This window comes from Anser anser, assembly GCF_964211835.1.
Source record: "Anser anser genome assembly, chromosome: 35".
In the NCBI taxonomy this organism is placed as follows: domain Eukaryota; kingdom Metazoa; phylum Chordata; class Aves; order Anseriformes; family Anatidae; genus Anser; species Anser anser.
Genome location: NC_139756.1, coordinates 513,247 through 529,484, shown reverse-complemented (window position 1 = coordinate 529,484; position 16,238 = coordinate 513,247). Strand labels below are relative to the sequence as shown.

The 16,238-nt window shown below is 56.9% G+C and overlaps 1 protein-coding gene across 10 annotated transcripts in view; it reads right to left on the bottom strand.

The window, feature by feature from the left end:
- The window catches only part of SMARCA4 (SWI/SNF related BAF chromatin remodeling complex subunit ATPase 4), a 31,527-nt gene that overhangs the window by 3,746 nt on the left and 11,543 nt on the right, over positions 1–16,238 (bottom strand). For 4 of the 10 annotated variants that reach the window (XM_083815049.1, XM_083815051.1, XM_083815053.1 and 1 more), the window contains exons 10-29: positions 15,433–15,606; positions 15,172–15,339; positions 14,884–14,934; positions 13,707–13,837; positions 13,040–13,097; positions 12,524–12,642; positions 12,190–12,340; positions 11,681–11,844; positions 11,480–11,546; positions 10,963–11,073; positions 9,536–9,778; positions 8,897–9,010; positions 8,566–8,673; positions 7,885–7,971; positions 7,314–7,360; positions 6,833–6,999; positions 2,252–2,415; positions 1,205–1,432; positions 885–983; positions 456–533 (exon numbers count right to left, since the gene is read on the bottom strand). In XM_083815049.1, the coding sequence (XP_083671175.1) occupies positions 456–533; positions 885–983; positions 1,205–1,432; positions 2,252–2,415; positions 6,833–6,999; positions 7,314–7,360; positions 7,885–7,971; positions 8,566–8,673; positions 8,897–9,010; positions 9,536–9,778; positions 10,963–11,073; positions 11,480–11,546; positions 11,681–11,844; positions 12,190–12,340; positions 12,524–12,642; positions 13,040–13,097; positions 13,707–13,837; positions 14,884–14,934; positions 15,172–15,339; positions 15,433–15,606 (2,529 nt within the window). Of the gene's footprint in view, positions 1–326; positions 377–455; positions 534–884; positions 984–1,204; positions 1,433–2,251; positions 2,416–6,832; positions 7,000–7,313; positions 7,361–7,884; positions 7,972–8,565; positions 8,674–8,896; positions 9,011–9,535; positions 9,779–10,962; positions 11,074–11,479; positions 11,547–11,680; positions 11,845–12,189; positions 12,341–12,523; positions 12,643–13,039; positions 13,098–13,706; positions 13,838–14,883; positions 14,935–15,171; positions 15,340–15,432; positions 15,607–16,238 lie in introns of all 10 variants that reach the window. The other 6 variants (XM_083815055.1, XM_083815056.1, XM_083815057.1 and 3 more) reach the window with 3 other exon arrangements.

Below are 16,238 nucleotides of genomic sequence, written 5' to 3'. Positions count from 1 at the left end.
TGCCGTTCGGGAGAGCTGTAAGTCCTCCCTGGTCCTCGCTTGCCGTGCCCGTCCCTCACCCTCGAGGAACGAGGAGCCTCTCCTCTTTTACAGCGCTCCTCTTCCCCCCTCCTCCGGGGGGTGCCAGGGCTATTTTGGGGCCGGAACCGGCTTTTTGCTCAGCGCCGGGGGGTTCGTGCCCCGCGGGCGAGAGGGGGCAGCGCTGCTGGAACCTCCCGGCCCCACCGTCCCAGAGGGGAGGGGGGGCGCCGCCACCCCGAGCCTGGTCCCTTACCGGAGCCGGGAGCGTCCTGCCCGTGAGCCCCTGCTCCACAGTTTTGTTTTACCTGATGAACTCGAACGAGTCACGGCTCCGTTAAGCACTCGCGGCTGATTTCTGTTAGAGAGACCGTTTTAGCTGCTACTCGGGAGAACAGCGGGCACCACTCCTCCTGCGCAGCCGGGGCCATGCTCACCATGAAAAGGTCAAACTCCTCCTCGTGCCGCGCGATCATCTGGTTGACCGTTTCGTCGTCGGGGACCTCGTCTTCCTCCTGCAAAGACGGCGGGGGGGGGGGGAAAAAAAAGCCCCAGCTCAGCGACGAGAACGGCGCCGCGGCGGGGTCGTGCGCTCGGAGCACAGCGCCGAGCATCGTCACCATCCGACGCGTGTTGGGTTGCCCGTCAAGAGACGTGTTTTTAATTTATTTTTTTTTTTTTATGTTTTATTCTTATTTATTTATTTTTTATTTATTTTTTTTTTTTTTGGGCGGCCTCAGTCCGGTTTCTAGCGGGCGGGTAATTCCACGGTGCAAAGACCACCGTCGGAGCTGGCACGTGCGTTGGCAGTCTCAGCAGCAAGGCCGAGGATTGAATGGGCGTGGAGACTGAACAACCCCTCTCACCTTTAGAGGTGGTTCCTCCAACTCAGCGTTCAGGCACAGGGTTGAGGCAGTGTGGGGGAAGCTTGCACTGCCACTGCCGCTGCCCGCGCTGTATCTGTTCTGTGGATAAATAGAGGACTTCAGTCTCCAGGGCTGTCAATCCGGCACCTTTCACCGACGCTCAAAAAACTCCCTTCAACTAGCAACAAGTGTTCATGCGCCTTCCTTCTAGCCCCCGCGCCCTTGGCCTCGAGGACGCGCAGAGCAGTGGAGCAAAGCCAGCCGCACGGTCGCTCAATCGCGCTCTGGAGTAGCAGGAAGCGGCCGCTGCTGCCCCTTACCTCGTCCTGCTCCTCGTGCTCCAGGATAGCCTGGAGGAAGGCTCTTCGCTCGTGGCTCGAGGACTTCTGGTCAAACATGCCGGCTTGGATAACCTTCTGGTCGACGTTCAGCTTGTACTTGGCGGCGGCGAGGATCTTCTCCTCCACGCTGTTGACGGTGCAGAGCCGGAGGACGCGCACCTCGTTCTGCTGCCCGATGCGGTGCGCTCGGTCCTGCGCCTGCAGGTCCTGCCGGGGACAGGGCGCATCGGTTGCTGAGGGGGTTCTAAGGCAGCGCCCGGCGGGACGCGCAACGGGTTTGTCCTCGACAACGCGGCGTGGGCCGGGGGTGCGCGACGCCGCTCCCCGCGGGTCCTGAGGGCTGCGTTGGGCTCGCAGGGAATTTCGGTTACTCGCCGGGACCAGCGCGGAGGGACGAGAGCGCTCTCCTTAGGGGACCGAGCGCGCGCCGAGAACGGCGGCCAGAATATTTTTTTTGGGGGGGTAGGGGGCCTGCTCCCCGCCTCTCGGAGGCCGTCGGTCAGCAGGAGCTCGCCTGGGGGCTTCCACCAGCGCCGGGCATGGAGGACGGGGGGGTTTTTGGTGCTTTAACGCACCGCGGGCTGGGAGGAGCTGGGGGGGGGGGTCTCTGACCTCCGCTGCTGGCGGAGCCTTTGGGCGTCGCTGCCAGCGCCGGGCTCTCGGCTTCTCTCCGGCCTCCCCCGCCAGAAGCGAGCCCCGGGAGGGCGAAGGGGCCGGGTTGTGGCAAAGCCCCCGCTGCTGCTGGCTCTCGTGCCGGGGGCGGCGGGCGGACAGAAGGGCAGCGTTTTGGGCGCAGGAGGAGCAGAGGCTTGGGGGGGGGTCTTCGTCCCGAGGCTGCCAGCGCGGCTGCGCTTCTCTCCAGGCTCGGCAGCGAGCGAGGAGCTCTTCGAGGCACGCACGGGAACGGCGCGGCCGGAGCCGTCTTCTCCATCCGGCTTTTTGTGCGCTTGCTTGGCTTTTTGGTTTGGTTTTGTGGTGGTTTTTGTTTGTTTGTTTGTTTGTTTGTTTTTTTGGTTGGGTTTTTACCTGGTGAGGGTTCCAGTCGCTGTCAAAGATAATCACAGTATCTGCGGACTGGAGGTTCAGACCCAGCCCGCCGGCCCGGGTGCTGAGCAAAAAAATGAAGTACTCAGAGCCTGGCTCATTGAAAGTCTTTAACAACATGCCGCGGTCTTCGGCTTTAGTGGTTCCTAAAAACAGAGAGGAAGGGTTACTCCTGCCCGGGACGCCACGGAGACACCTCGAGGCGGTGGGGACGGGCCGGGGGCTGCCTGTGAAAGGCTGCTGGGCGCGCTCGGCTCGAGGCTGCTTGCGGTAGAAAGGCTCCGGGGACGGGGAAGAAGGGAGACGAGCGGCTGGAGCAGGAGCAGCGCGGTGTCCGGGGCGGCCCCGGGCGCATCGCATCTCCCAGAGCTCGGGGCAGCGGCTGCAAGGCCGCGCTCGGCGCTAGGCGAGGGTCTCTGCCAGCCTGTGCCCACCCAAACGCCCCCGTCGGAGGAATAAATCGCACGAGGCTCCATGTAGGGGCCCGGGGGGGGGTGCGAGAGGAGCTCAAGCATCAAAGGGAGCCTGAAATAAACGCCGCGCTCGTGCCGGTTGGGGTTAACGGCTACAGAGACCTCGGCGACTTCCCCGCTCGGTGCCGGGGCGAGTTACGGCCCCGCTGGGGACAGAAAGGGCCGGGTGACGCCAGCAGGACGCTGCCCTGACGCCCCTCTGGGGCCGGGGGTCAGTAAACGGGGGGCTTAAAGGAGGAATTGGATCCGAGAGACTGAGGTCAGGGAAGGAAAAAAACCTCGGTTTAAGGAAGGGCTTCAGTCTCGTTTTGGGCTTCGCTTGCCCCGTTGGATGGTTTTCGGAAGGCCGACTTTTTAAAAGTCGGCGCCGCTCTTGGCTGGGAGAGGTTTTTGGGTCCGCCCGCGCCTCGGCAGTGCCACGCGCGGGCACCTTTACAGGAATTCCGTGCTCTGCTCCCGCGGTGACTTGATTTTACTTTTCTGCTGGGCCGTTCGTCCGAGCTGTGCCCCCGCACGAAGCCTGGAGCTCCGCTCGTGTCCCATCACGGGGCTAACGAGGTTAAAAGCGGCCACCCAGCCTTACACCAGTAACGAGGCTCCGGCCACCAGCCTTACCCCCTTTGGGCGTTGGACCCGATGATCTTTCGAGGTCCCTTCCAACCCCTACAATTCTGTGATTCTTACACCAGTAACGAGGCTCCGGCCACCAGCCTTACACCGCTAACGAGGCTCCGGCCGCCCATCACGGCGGCTCTCAGCCCGCCAGCATTAATTAAGAGCTACGCGGAGCTGAGAAGCGGGAGCTGGAAGGTGCCAAGCCCAAGGCTGCGCTCCTCACCTGCCCTCCGACAGCCACTGCCTCATCCCGCGCCCCTGCAGAAAGGTTTCTTCTGTATCCTGCGCCCCTTAAGGACGTTTATTCTTTATCCTGCGCCCCTTAAGGACATTTATTATTTATTCGGTGCCCCTTAAGGACGTTTATTATTTATTCTGCGCCCCTTAAGGACAGTTTCTTCTTTATCCAACGCCCTTTAAGGACGTTTATGCCTTATTCTGCATCCTTTAAGGACATCCTTTAAGGACGTTTATTCCTTATTCTACGGCCTTTAAGGACGTTTATTCCTTATTCTACGGCCTTTAAAGAAGGTTTCTTCTTTACTTTACGCCCTTGAAGGACGTTTATTCTTCATTCTACGGCCTTGAAGGACGTTTATTCCTTATTCTGCGCCCTTTAAGGACATTTACTCTTTATTCTACGCCCTTGAAGGACATTTATCCTACACCTTTTAAAGAAGGTTTCTTCTTAATTCTGCGCCCTTTAAAGGTGGTTTCTTCTTTACTCTACACCCTTTAAGGAAAGTTTATTCTTCATTTTATGCCCTTTAAGGACATTTTAATTCTTTTTCCTACAACCTTTAAGGAAGGTTTATTTATTTTACACCTTTTAAGGAAGGCTTATTCTTTATCCTACGCCCCTTACAGAAGGTTTATTCCTTATCCCATGCCCCTTAAGCAAGGTTTATTCTTTATTTGACGCTCTTTAACGGAGACTTATTTATTCTATGCCTTTTAAGGAAGGTTTCTTCTTTATTCTACGCCCTTTAAGGACGTTTATTCCTTATTCAACGCCCTTTAAGGACGTTTATGCCTTATTCTGCGCCCTTGAAGGGCATTTATTCTTCATTCTGCGCCCTTGAAGGACGTTTCTTCTTCATTCTGCGCCCTTGAAGGACGTTTCTTCTTCATTCTGCGCCCTTGAAGGACGTTTCTTCTTCATTCTACGCCCTTGAAGGACGTTTCTTCTTCATTCTACGCCCTTGAAGGACGTTTCTTCTTCATTCTGCGCCCTTGAAGGACGTTTCTTCTTCATTCTGCGCCCTTGAAGGACGTTTCTTCTTCATTCTACGCCCTTGAAGGACGTTTCTTCTTCATTCTACGCCCTTGAAGGACGTTTCTTCTTCATTCTACGCCCTTGAAGGACGTTTCTTCTTCATTCTACGCCCTTGAAGGACGTTTCTTCTTCATTCTACGCCCTTGAAGGACGTTTATACCTTATTCTACGCCCTTTAAAGACGTTTATACCTTATTCTACGCCCTTTAAAGACGTTTATACCTTATTCTACGCCCTTTAAAGAAGGTTTATTCTTCATTCTACGGCCTTGAAGGACGTTTATTCCTTATTCTGCGCCCTTTAAGGACATTTATTCCTTATTCTACGCCCTTGAAGGACCTTTATCCTACACCTTTTAAAGAAGGTTTCTTCTTAATTCTGCGCCCTTTAAAGGTGGTTTCTTCTTTACTCTACACCCTTTAAGGAAAGTTTATTCTTCATTTTATGCCCTTTAAGGACATTTATTCTTTTTCCTACAACCTTTAAGGAGGTTTATTTATTTTACACCTTTTAAGGAAGGCTTATTCTTTATCCTACACCCCTTACGGAAGGTTTATTCCTTATCCCATGCCCCTTAAGGAAGGTTTATTCTTTATTTTACACTCTTTAACAGAGACTTATTTATTCTACGCCCTTTAAGGACGTTTATTCCTTATTCAACGGCCTTTAAGGACATTTATGCCTTATTCTACGCCCTTTAAGGACGTTTATACCTTACTCTGCACCCTTTAAGGGCATTTATTCCTTATTCTACGTCCTTTAAAGAAGGTTTCTTCTTCATTCTACGCCCTTTAAGGACATTTATTCCTTATTCTATGTCCTTTAAAGAAGGTTTCTTCTTCATTCTACGCCCTTGAAGGACATTTATTCCTTATTCTACGCCCTTGAAGGACATTTATTCCTTATTCTACGCCCTTGAAGGACATTTATCCTATACCTTTTAAAGAAGGTTTCTTCTTTATTCTGCGCCCTTTAAAGAAGGTTTCTTCTTTACTCTGCACCCTTTAAGGAAAGTTTATCTTCATTTTATGCCCTTTAAGGACATTTATTCTTTTTCCTACAACCTTTAAGGAAGGTTTATTTATTTTACACCTTTCAAAGGAAGGCTTATTCTTTATCCTACACCCCTTAAGGAAGGTTTATTCCTTATCCTACGCCCCTTAAGGAAGGTTTATTCCTTATCCCATGCCCCTTAAGGAAGGTTTATTCTGCGCCCTTGAAGGACGTTTCTTCTTTATTCTGCGCCCTTGAAGGACGTTTCTTCTTTATTCTGCGCCCTTGAAGGACGTTTCTTCTTTATTCTGCGCCCTTGAAGGACGTTTCTTCTTTATTCTGCGCCCTTGAAGGACGTTTCTTCTTTATTCTGCGCCCTTGAAGGACATTTATCCTACACCTTTTAAGGAAGGTTTCTTCTTTATTCTGCGCCCTTTAAAGAAGGCTTATTCTTTACACTCACACCCTTTAAGGAAGGTTTATTCTTCATTTTATGCCCTTTAAGGACATTTATTATTTATTCTACACCTTTTAAGGAAAGCTTATTCTTTATCCTACACTCTTTAAGGGAGGTTTATTCCTTATTCTATGCCCCTTAAGCAAGGTTTATTCTTTATTCTGCGCCCCTTAAGGACGTTTATTCTTTATTCTGTGCCCCTTAAGGACGTTTATTTTGTATCCTACACCCTTTAAGGGTGTTTGTTCTTTAGCCTACGCCCTTTTCGGACATCTATTTTTTATTTTGCGCCCTTTACGGACGTTTATTCTGTATTCTGCGCCCTTTAAGGACGTATATACTTTATCCTACGTCCTTTAAGGACATTTATTCTGTATCCTATGCCCTTTAAGGACATATATACTTTATCCTACGCCCTTTAAGGACGTATATACTGTATCCTACGCCCCTTAAGGACGTATATTCTATATCCCACGCCCCTTAAGGACGTATATTCTATATCCTACGCCCCTTAAGGACGTATATTCTATATCCTACGCCCTTTAAGGACGTATATTCTTTACTCTGCGCCCTTTCAGCAAGGTTTACTGCTTTACGGCGCGCCGTTTCTCTCCTCCTCGGGCTGCTGGAAGATGGCCCGGCCGTCACCTTACCTCTGTCCCCGCTCACCTCGCTGCTCGGCCCCACGCGAGAGGTTTAACGTCAAGCACCGGGGGCAGCTGCCGGCCCCGCGGGGCGGAGGCACTCACCGTCCAGCCTGAGGTATTTGAATCCACGGTAAGCAAAATAATCTTCCATGATGGTCATGAGGGAGGTCATCTGGCAGAAGAGCAGCACCTTGTGGTTGGTGGCTCGCAGCTTGGGGAGGATTCTGTCTAGGAGCTCAAATTTGCCCGAGGCACGGTACAAATCCAGTCTGGGAGGGAAGAGAAGATGGGAATGAGGACGTGGAACAGAGCAGTTGAGGCGGAAGGGACTACGGAGACCACCGAGCCCCGCTGCCTGGCCACGGTGGGGCTGACCAGACGTTAAAGCGTGTTGCTGAGGGCACTGCCCGCGTTTTTCTTCCTCGCTGCCAGCTTGGGCCATCGGCCTCCTCGCCAGAAGCCCGCTCAGTACTAAAACCTCCTCCTCCTCCTCCTCCCCTGAGGGTTATCAGCGCTGCGAGATCCCTGATCGCGCTGGTGAGCCACAAATCCCTCTGCTGGGACTCGAAAAAAGCGCACTTACCCTTGCACGATACCTCCAGTGAACCCCAAGTGCTCGGAAAAGGATTCCTGCAAACGGAAAGCAAAGTCAGAAACCAGCCTGGCACACAGATAAACGAGAAATCCACGGTCCTGGAGCTGCCCTAAAAGAGAACCGGCCCTCAGGGCCCGGAGGATTGCTGACGGCTCGGGTCCCACGCACGAAATGTGCAGGACCAGGGCGATGTGAAGAGCTCCGCGTGGTGTCAGACTGCAGCAGCACCCTCACAGCATGGGGAGTCTGATCCAGAGGGCTCAGCCTGGCCCCCCCAGCTCACTGGTTTTAGGCGATACTGCTTCAGTGAGCTCATCTGAATGAATTCGGATTGTTTTGGGTGGCGCAAAACGTCCTGAAGCGAACCTGAACCTGCCCAGCGCCGCGTGGCTGCCGAGCAGCCGGGCCCTACGCCGAGGATTTCGGTGCCCTGTCCCGACACGGCGACAGAGCCGTGCGCTCCTCTGCTCCTCGCACCGCCCGGCCGATTTGGCAGGGGCAGAGCAGTTCCTGCGAGTCCCCCGAGCGTATGACCACTGCCCGCCGGGCACCGCGTTACCTCGATGTGCTGGAACATGTAGGGGTGGTTGCAGATCTTCCTCAGCTGCATGATGGTGTTCATCAAGGTTTTTGTCCCGCCTTTACCCTGCGCCAAGAGGGAAACCCAAGTGAATTTCGGGGTTCTGCCCATCCACGTGGCCGGGAGGAGCCCCCTGGAGCACTCAGAGCTCCCAGCCCCGAGGTTTTGGCACCGCTCTCCCCATCAGCACGAGGCGAAACTCAAGGTTTTAGGACAAATATTGAAGTCCCCTCGAGGAACCCAAGGAGCAAAGGCTGCTGAAGAGCCGGCGGCTCGAGGGGAGCAGGGAGCTGAAGAGGTGAGTGGAAGGAGAAGGAATTTTTCGCCTTCAGCTTTTGGTTCAGACCAAAGGGTCTTTTTTTATTCGTTTCTTTGCAGGGAATTGCCACTTGGCTGGCTGAGAGCCTGTCGGTGGCCGCTGCGGGTGTCCTGGCAGGCAGCAGGCGCAGCACCGTGCCCAGCGCACCCTCGGGACGCTGCTGGCAGCGCGAGGAGCTCACAATGGGCCAAATTCAGGCCGGCGAGCCGCTCAGGAATCCCTAAATTCCTGATGAAGGCGCCTCCTGCTGTCCTCAGGGACAGCGGGCACGCAGAGGGGCTGCCCTCATCCCCGGGGCGTTTCGCCAGCCCCTTTCCAGCAGCGGAGGAACCCGGGCAAACCTTTTTGTCCTTCTCGGAGCCGTCGGTGAGGAGCACGCCCTTGGCCTGCATGTGCCTGTAGAGCACCCTCTGCAGGGCCGACATGTCGCACTTGATCACGTACTCCACCTGCAAGGAGCGAGGAGAGGCCGTCAGCCCCGCGAGGCGCAGCGGGACGCCGAATCCCTCCGCACCCCGGCACCGAGCCACCCGCTTCGGGAGCCTGGGGGCAACCCCAAGTCACCCAAACCGCTGCATGGGGCGAGTTAACCCAGCCCAAACTCCTTGTGGAGGTGAAGAAACCGCTCGCACTGGCAGAGAGGAGGAGGAGGAGGAGGAGGAGGGCAATTACCTTCTCGGGCAGCTGAGCTTCCACTTCCTTCTTCAGCCTTCGCAGCAGGAAGGGGCGCAGCACTTTGTGTAAGCGCCTGATGATCAGGATGGTTTCCTCTTCGTTCAGGTCCACCTGCGCCGCGAGCCAGAACAGAAAGCGTCACTCAGGGACCCGCGAAATCCCCCTCCTCAGAACAGAAAGCGTCACTCAGCGCCCCGTGAAATCCCCCTCCTCAGCTCCTCGAAGGCTGCACGAGCCCCGGGGTCGGGGCGAAGCGAGGAACCGCTCCGCACGTGCTGTACTGGGAATCTCCTGGGGGTCCGAGCCCCCCCTGTGGGGGTTTTGCTCCCAGTTTCAGCCCGCTCCTCTCCTCTCCCCCTGGCCGTCTGATAGCCCGCCCTGCCGAAAGCTGCCGCGATTCAGGAGGAGTCGCCTCCAAGGCGGCGAGGCAGCAGCACTGAAAGCGGCCTCGCCACTCAGATCCGTGCTGCCGGGACCCAGGCAGCTCCTCGAGCACCCGATTAACGCTCGGTGCTTAGCCCACCACCGAACCCCCTCCCCAAAACCCCCCCAATTTACAGCGGGACACTTGGGAGTGGGAAGCAAGAGGCTCTGGGAGCGGTTATAAAAAAATAGAACCGGGCGCAACGCCCGCACCTTCTCCCCCGTCATGGCAAAGGGGGCGTTGAACCACTGCTCGAAGGTGCTGCAGCTCTTGAAGATGGTCGGCAGGAGGAAGTTGAGCAGGGCCCAGAGCTCCGGGAGCTTGTTCTGCAGCGGGGTGCCCGTCAGCAGCAGGCGGCGCGGGGCCACGTAGTGCGTGTTGAGGACCTGGGTGAGCTTGCAGTGGTGGTTCTTCATCCTGTGGCCCTCGTCCACGATCATGTACTTCCAGCGGATCTGCGGGACGGCAGGAGCGTGAGCGAGCGGATCGGGGCCGCTGCAGCTCCGCCGAGCTCCGGCTGCGGCTGGAGAATGGCCCCAAGGCCTTCAGGAGCGGTCGCAGCTAGCCAGGACCATGAAAACCCCCCTCGAATTTCTCTTTATTCTCTTAGCTGCTGCCTGGAAACCTCTCCCGGCAGCAGGGCTTTGCGTCTCCGGCTCAGAGATGGAAAAGGAAGGAGTGGGGAAAAAGGGAGAAGGCTAAAAGACAAGAGACGGACAACAGCTTGGGGGATTTCAGTATTTCTCAGGCTTTTTGGCCCGTAGCCTCCTTTAACCCTTCACAAGGAGGAGGGAACAGAGATGACAGCTCCCTTCAAAGCCTCGCCAAGGCAAGGAAGACGCCTCGGCTCCGTTACGTTTGACAAACTGGTGAATTTTTACCATTTTTACAAGCCAGACCCCGGTCACCTGGTGCTGCAGAACTAAATCAGGAGTTAAACCTGTAAATCTGAGGTTCTGACACATCGTCTGTAGATTAAACCTCTTAATTTGAGGTTCTGACACATTGTCTGTACATTAAACCTCCTAATTTGAGGTTCTGACACATTGTCTGTACATTAAACCTCCTAATTTGAGGTTTTGACACATTGTCTGTAGACTAAACCTCCTAATTTGAGGTTCTGATGCATTGTCTGTAGATTAAACCTCTTAATTTGAGGTTCTGACACATTGTCTGTATTTAAACCTCCTCATTTGAGGTTCTGATGCATCGTCTGTGTTCTCTTGAAACGCCACAACTCTCCAAACCCCGGGGGAGCCTAAAACATTCCAGCGTCACCCTCCGGCTCGCTGCCACGTGCAGCAGAAGCCCTCTGGCACTCAGCTGGGGCAGCAGCGCAGCAACGATCCGGTACAGATTTTAACAGATAGTCACTGTAAGTCCCGTGACTTCCTTTTTTTCTTTTCTTTTTTTTTTTTTAAAATAAGAAAAAGGCCAGTTTGCTGTGTCAGGGGATGCGGAGTGTCCACTCTCGGGCTGCTCGGGGTGAGGAGCAGCTCCTCTCCTCCTGCCACGCGATAACAGGAGGGAAGGAAAAAAATCTGGGGTCCCACTCAGGCCATAAGCTCTGCCGGACACAGACCAGCAGGGTGCAGAATCAGCCCCGCCAGAGCCCAGCGGGGGAGCTGCCAGGACTCACCTTGGCGAGGATGTGCTTGTCTTTGATGATGTACTCGTACGTCGTGAGCAGGACGTTGAATTTCCCGCTGCGGAGCTGAGGTACAAACGCCCGTCTTGCTGCCGGGGAGCCCTGCAGGGGGAATTTCCAAGAGAAATGTTAAGGCAGGATCCACGTCCTGGGAAAAGGGAGAGCCACGAAGTCCTGGAAAAAGGGAGAGCCACGAAGTCCTGGAAAAAGGGAGAGCCACGAAGTCCTGGAAAAAGGGAGGTGGTGGGAGAAGCTGTTATCGACGTGGGACGACGTTCCGGTAGCAGAAGGGCGGTCGGGCGGGAGCGTCCGCGCAGCCAGCAGCAGCTGGCTTCCTTCTGGCATTAAGGAACAAAAACCAGATAGGGGTTTCGTTTTCAGCGCCGGGGAAGCGTCCCCGATCCCTCTGGATAATGGCAGCGTTGTTCTGCTGGGGAGGAAAACGCGCGCTGGCATCCGAGGAATCCTCACAAAGCAGCCGGGCGCAAAAACAAAAGCCTCTACTTGCCTTGTAGGAGACCTTCACCACAGAAGGAGCCCATTTGTCAAACTCGTACGCCCAATTCGACAGGGTTCTGGAGGAAAAAAAAAAAAAGGAAAAAAGAAGGGTAAAAACCGGCCCTCAGAGGAGGGAAAGTCACAGGGCAGAGGCCTGGGAGCAGGTTTCTGCGCCTGCCAGGCCGGGACAGGGCGGTGAACGGGCGCTTACGAGAGAGGTACTATGATGAGGAAGGGGCCGTTGATCCGCTTGTGCTCCATGAGGTATGTGATTAAAGCGATGGTCTGGATTGTTTTGCCCAGACCCATCTCGTCTGCCAGGATGCCGTTCAGGTTGTTGTTGTACAAGGACACCAGCCACTCCAAGCCCTTGATCTGCGGGGGGGGGGAAAGGAGAGAAGAGGGGGTGAAAAAAAACCCCAACGCGACGCAGCAGGGACGTGCCAGCAGCCCGAGCCCCCCACCTCCACCTCAGCGTGCAGCCGGGCTCCCCAAGCACCATTAAGGATCTCATTAAATTATTTAAAACCACCGGCGCTGACGAATTCCTCCCCTCTCAGCACCGCGGGCGCAGGAGAGCTGACGTTCTTTGTTTTCAGCGAATTATTTCGACGCCAAGGACGGGCGCCGGCTCTGCCCTCGGCTCCCCCTCCTCCTCCCCGGAGCCCAAAATCAACCCCAAACCTCGGCGCCTCCTCCCCAAACCTCCCCGAACCTCACCTGGTACTGCTTGAGGACGCCGTTGACCATCAGCGTGGACTGCTTGTCCACCCTCTCGGTGACGGCGTGGGCCACGGCGTAGTAGGACTGCAGGCCCCTGGCCAGCGCCTGCGACACGCCGTACTCGTCGTCCACATCCTGCTTGGCGTTCCTAGGGAGCGGGAGAGGCGCCGAGATGAGGACGGCGACCCCACGGGAAGAGGGGGGGGTGACAAATCCCCCGGGGAGGCGAATTTTCCCAAGCACGGGCCAAATTAGCTCTCGTTAACGGAGGGATTTGGGATCGGAGCCACCGCCGTCCCACCCCCGAGCCCCGCGGAGGGGCAACGCTCACTCGATAATGTGCCGGGCGTCCACCTCCGACACGTCGTCGCTGTCGGGGTCGGGGATCTTCTTCTTCTCCTCCACGGGCAGCGCCGGCTGAGCGGGCTGCGGCTGCTCCTCCTCCTCCTCCTGCCGGGACACGGGGTGCTGAGCACCGGGCTGCTGCCCCGGGGGGGTGCAGGCAGCAGGAACCCCCCCGCAGGAGCAGCCACCAGCCCTGAAAACCGCGTGGGGAACCCACCGAGAATGGGCGGGCAGCCGCTGATAAGAGACAGGCCAGCGGTGGACGGACTGAACCCGCCCATCTTTTGTTTGGTTATTTATTTATTTTAAACACAGATTTTTTTCAGTTTGTTCCCCAATAAACTCATCAGGGAACTTTGTCTGAGCCGCCTGGCACGGAACCACGCCGGGAAGGTGATTTTTGAGGCGAGCTCCGGGTGGCACGCTGCGTCTACAGCTGCTTCCGATTCCCCCAAGCATTTAAAATACAAAAGCACAAAGGGCTGCTGGCATTTCTCCTTACCTCCTCCTCCTCCTCTGACCCACTTTCTTCGCTGTCAGATCTCGGAGCTACCTCATACCTAATTAAACACAAATATTAATATTTCATTGCCAATCCGCTGCCAGCAGCACTGCGCACAAAGCACGAGCCCAGCCCGGTTCCGGAAACCTTCGCGTTAGGGCTTGGCTTTTGTTATTCCTATTATTTATTTTTTTAAACAAAACGCTTATTCCTTCATTCTTTCCTCCCTCAGTGCGTGCCCAGGACCACCCGCGCCACCGTCCCACCTCATTTTAGCAACTGAGCCCCTTTGGGACCCCCCCTTCCTGGCCGGAACCCCTTTGGGACCCCCCCCTTCCCGGCCGGAGCCCCTTTGGGACCCCCCCTTCCTGGCCGGAGCCCCTTTGGGACCCCCAATTCCCAGCCAGAGCCCCTTTGGGACCCCCAATTCCCAGCCAGAGCCCCTTTGGGACCCCCCCTTCCTGGCCGGAGCCCCTTTGGGACCCCCAATTCCCAGCCAGAGCCCCGCTGCTCCCCGCAGTTCCCAAGCTCAGGGCTTTGGGCTCGCACCAAGCCTCCGGTCCCAACCCCAAGAGCCCACGGGGCAGGGGGGGGACGAAACCACAAACCCCGGTGTGAATTCGGGGCCACGCCGCCCCCAAATTAACCCCCCCCCCCCGGGACTCACCCGGGGTTCATTTCCAGCCAGGCCTCCAGCTGCCCCGCTTTGGGGGCGTCGGTGCCGGTGAGGATCTTGCCGCTCTCCACGTGGATCACTTTCACGGGGAGGTCGCTCATCTGGCTCGTCTCGTCCAGAGGCTGAGGAAGCCAAAAAAAAATAAAAGGTGAGGCTGCTGTTATTTTCCTGCCCCGGAGCAGAGCCGGCGTTTCCTTCGTCCGCTGCTCCGAGCGAGCCCGCTACGGCACCGCCGCGGCTGGGCAACGGAGCGGGTCGAACACGGCTTCCGCCAGGAGCAGGCAGAGCTGGAAGGCTGACCGCGTTCGGCACGAGGATCATTTCAAAATCGGTTTGCAAAACCCATCCCCACGTGGGGAGGCGCCTCCAGACGCCAGGCATCGTTCCCCCGGGACCGATTCATTCGAAGCGTTAAAGGAAAGCCCTGCTGCGGGACCATTTCGTTCAAAAATCTCAAAGAGGAGCCCTGCTGCAGGACCGTTTTCCTTCAAAATGCCAAAGGAAAGCCCGGCTGCAGGGCCATTTCCTTCAAAAACTCAAAGAGAAGCCCTGCCGCAGGATCATTTCGTTCAAAATCTCAAAGAGGAGCCCTGCTGCTCACAAGGGATTTTGCCAAGTCCTCAGCACGTCCCATTTCAAGTCCCATTTTCCGCCCCGGGCGTTGCGCCGAGCTACGAATCCCTTGGAGGTGTTTTTACGGCTTCACCCGAGCGTGCTCTGCGATTTCGCGTGCGTTCATCCCCACCGCGCAGGCCTGGGGGGAACCTTCAGCCCGTGGGGGGCATGCAGGCAGGACCCCGAGCGCAGCGGGGACAAGAAGCCCCCCACGTTTTGGGGCAGAGCGAGGCGGCGTGGATCCTAACCCCAGCTGGCCAGCCGCAGCTCCCCCGGGGGGGACACCACGCTCCCAGACGCCCTAAAAACCGACCCGCCCTCCCCTACAGCAGGGTCAGAGCCTGCCCCACAGCTCTGCGCCGCCCTTTTAGGGCTGATTTATGTCGGAGGCGGTCAGAGGGCTCTCTCTCTGTCCATCCTGGCGCGCGTTTTGTTTCGGGAAGCCCCGGTTCGGCCGCCCGCCCGGGCGCCGCAGCCGGCTCCCAGCACCGGGAGGATCCAGGGGTGCTGGATCCCGCGCCTGGCAGAGCGAGGAGCGAGTCCCCGGGCTCACCTCGCCGTCCGGCCCGATGGCGGGGGTCTGCCCTTCTGCGTTCTCTGCCTTCTGGAAGAGAAGAGGGAGACGGCCGTTAGCGACCTGGCACGGGGGGGAGCAACGGAACCGGAGCCCCCAACACCCACGGGGGTCGTGCGGCCGCCCCGGTGCGAGCAGAGAAGGGGGGAAGGCGAGCACGCGGAGCCAGGGCGGCTCAGCCGCAGCGCGGTTTGGAGCTGAATTCCTGCCCCAAACGCCCCCTGCTTCAGCCCGACCCCGCCGGCGCTCGCCTCCCTGCCAGCTCACCTTCTTCTTCTTCTTCTTCTTCTTCTCCTTGGCCACCTGGGCGGCCTTGTGCTGCCGCACCAGCTCCGTCAGGTTGGCCACGTACTCGTCCGTCTGCTGCAGCAGGTAGGCCAGCCGCTTGTCCTTCTTCTGGTCGATCAGCTTGCGGTACCCCTCCTCATCCTCAGCCTGGGGAAGGGCAGGGATTCAGCGCCCCGCCGCCCGGAGGAGCCCGCGGGGGGGTTCCTCCCCCCCCCCGAGCGCTCCCCGGCAGAGCCTCACCATCAAGCGGCGCATCCGCTCCTTCTCGATCCTCTCGTTCTCCTTCTTCTGCTCGCGCTCGGTGTTGGCGTGGTAGGTGGCCACTGCCTTGGTGAGCTTCTGGATCTTGCCCGTGACGGAGCGGTGGTACTCCTTGAAGTCCTTGGCGTGCTGGAGGATGCTGTTGAGGTATTCCTGCGGGGAGAGGAACAACAACGGGAGCGTTGAGAGAGGCGCATCGAGTCCTCTGAGGCCATCGGTCCGACGCCGCGCGCTTAGCGAGGCCGATTCCTCTAATATTCACTACAAATCTTCCTCTTTTTGGCGCAATCCCCTTAAAAAAAAAGGGAGGGAATGCCCTAAAACTTTATTTTCCCTGAATTTTATTTCCCTAAAAGGGTCCAGCGGAGGGCCACAAAGATGACACGGGGCCTGGAGCATCTTCCCTGTGGGGAAAGGCCGAGAGACCTGGGGCTGGTCAGCCCGGAGAAGAGAAGACTGAGGGGGGATCTCATCGACGTGGATAAATACCGGAGGTGTGGGAGACAGAGGGACTTGGCCAACCTCTTTTCAGTGCTCTGTGGGGACGGGACAAGGGGCAACGGCCACAAAACGGAGCCCGGGAAGTTCCGCACCAACACGCGAAAGAACTTCTTCCCGGTGAGGGTGACGGAGCGCTGGGACAGGCTGCCCGGGGAGGTTTTGGGGTCTCCTTCTCTGGAGATATCCCAGGCCCATCCGGACGCCTCCCTGGGCAGCCTGCTCTAGGGAACCCGCTTTGGCAGGGGGGCTGGACCCGAAGATCTTCCGAGGTCCCTTCCAACCCC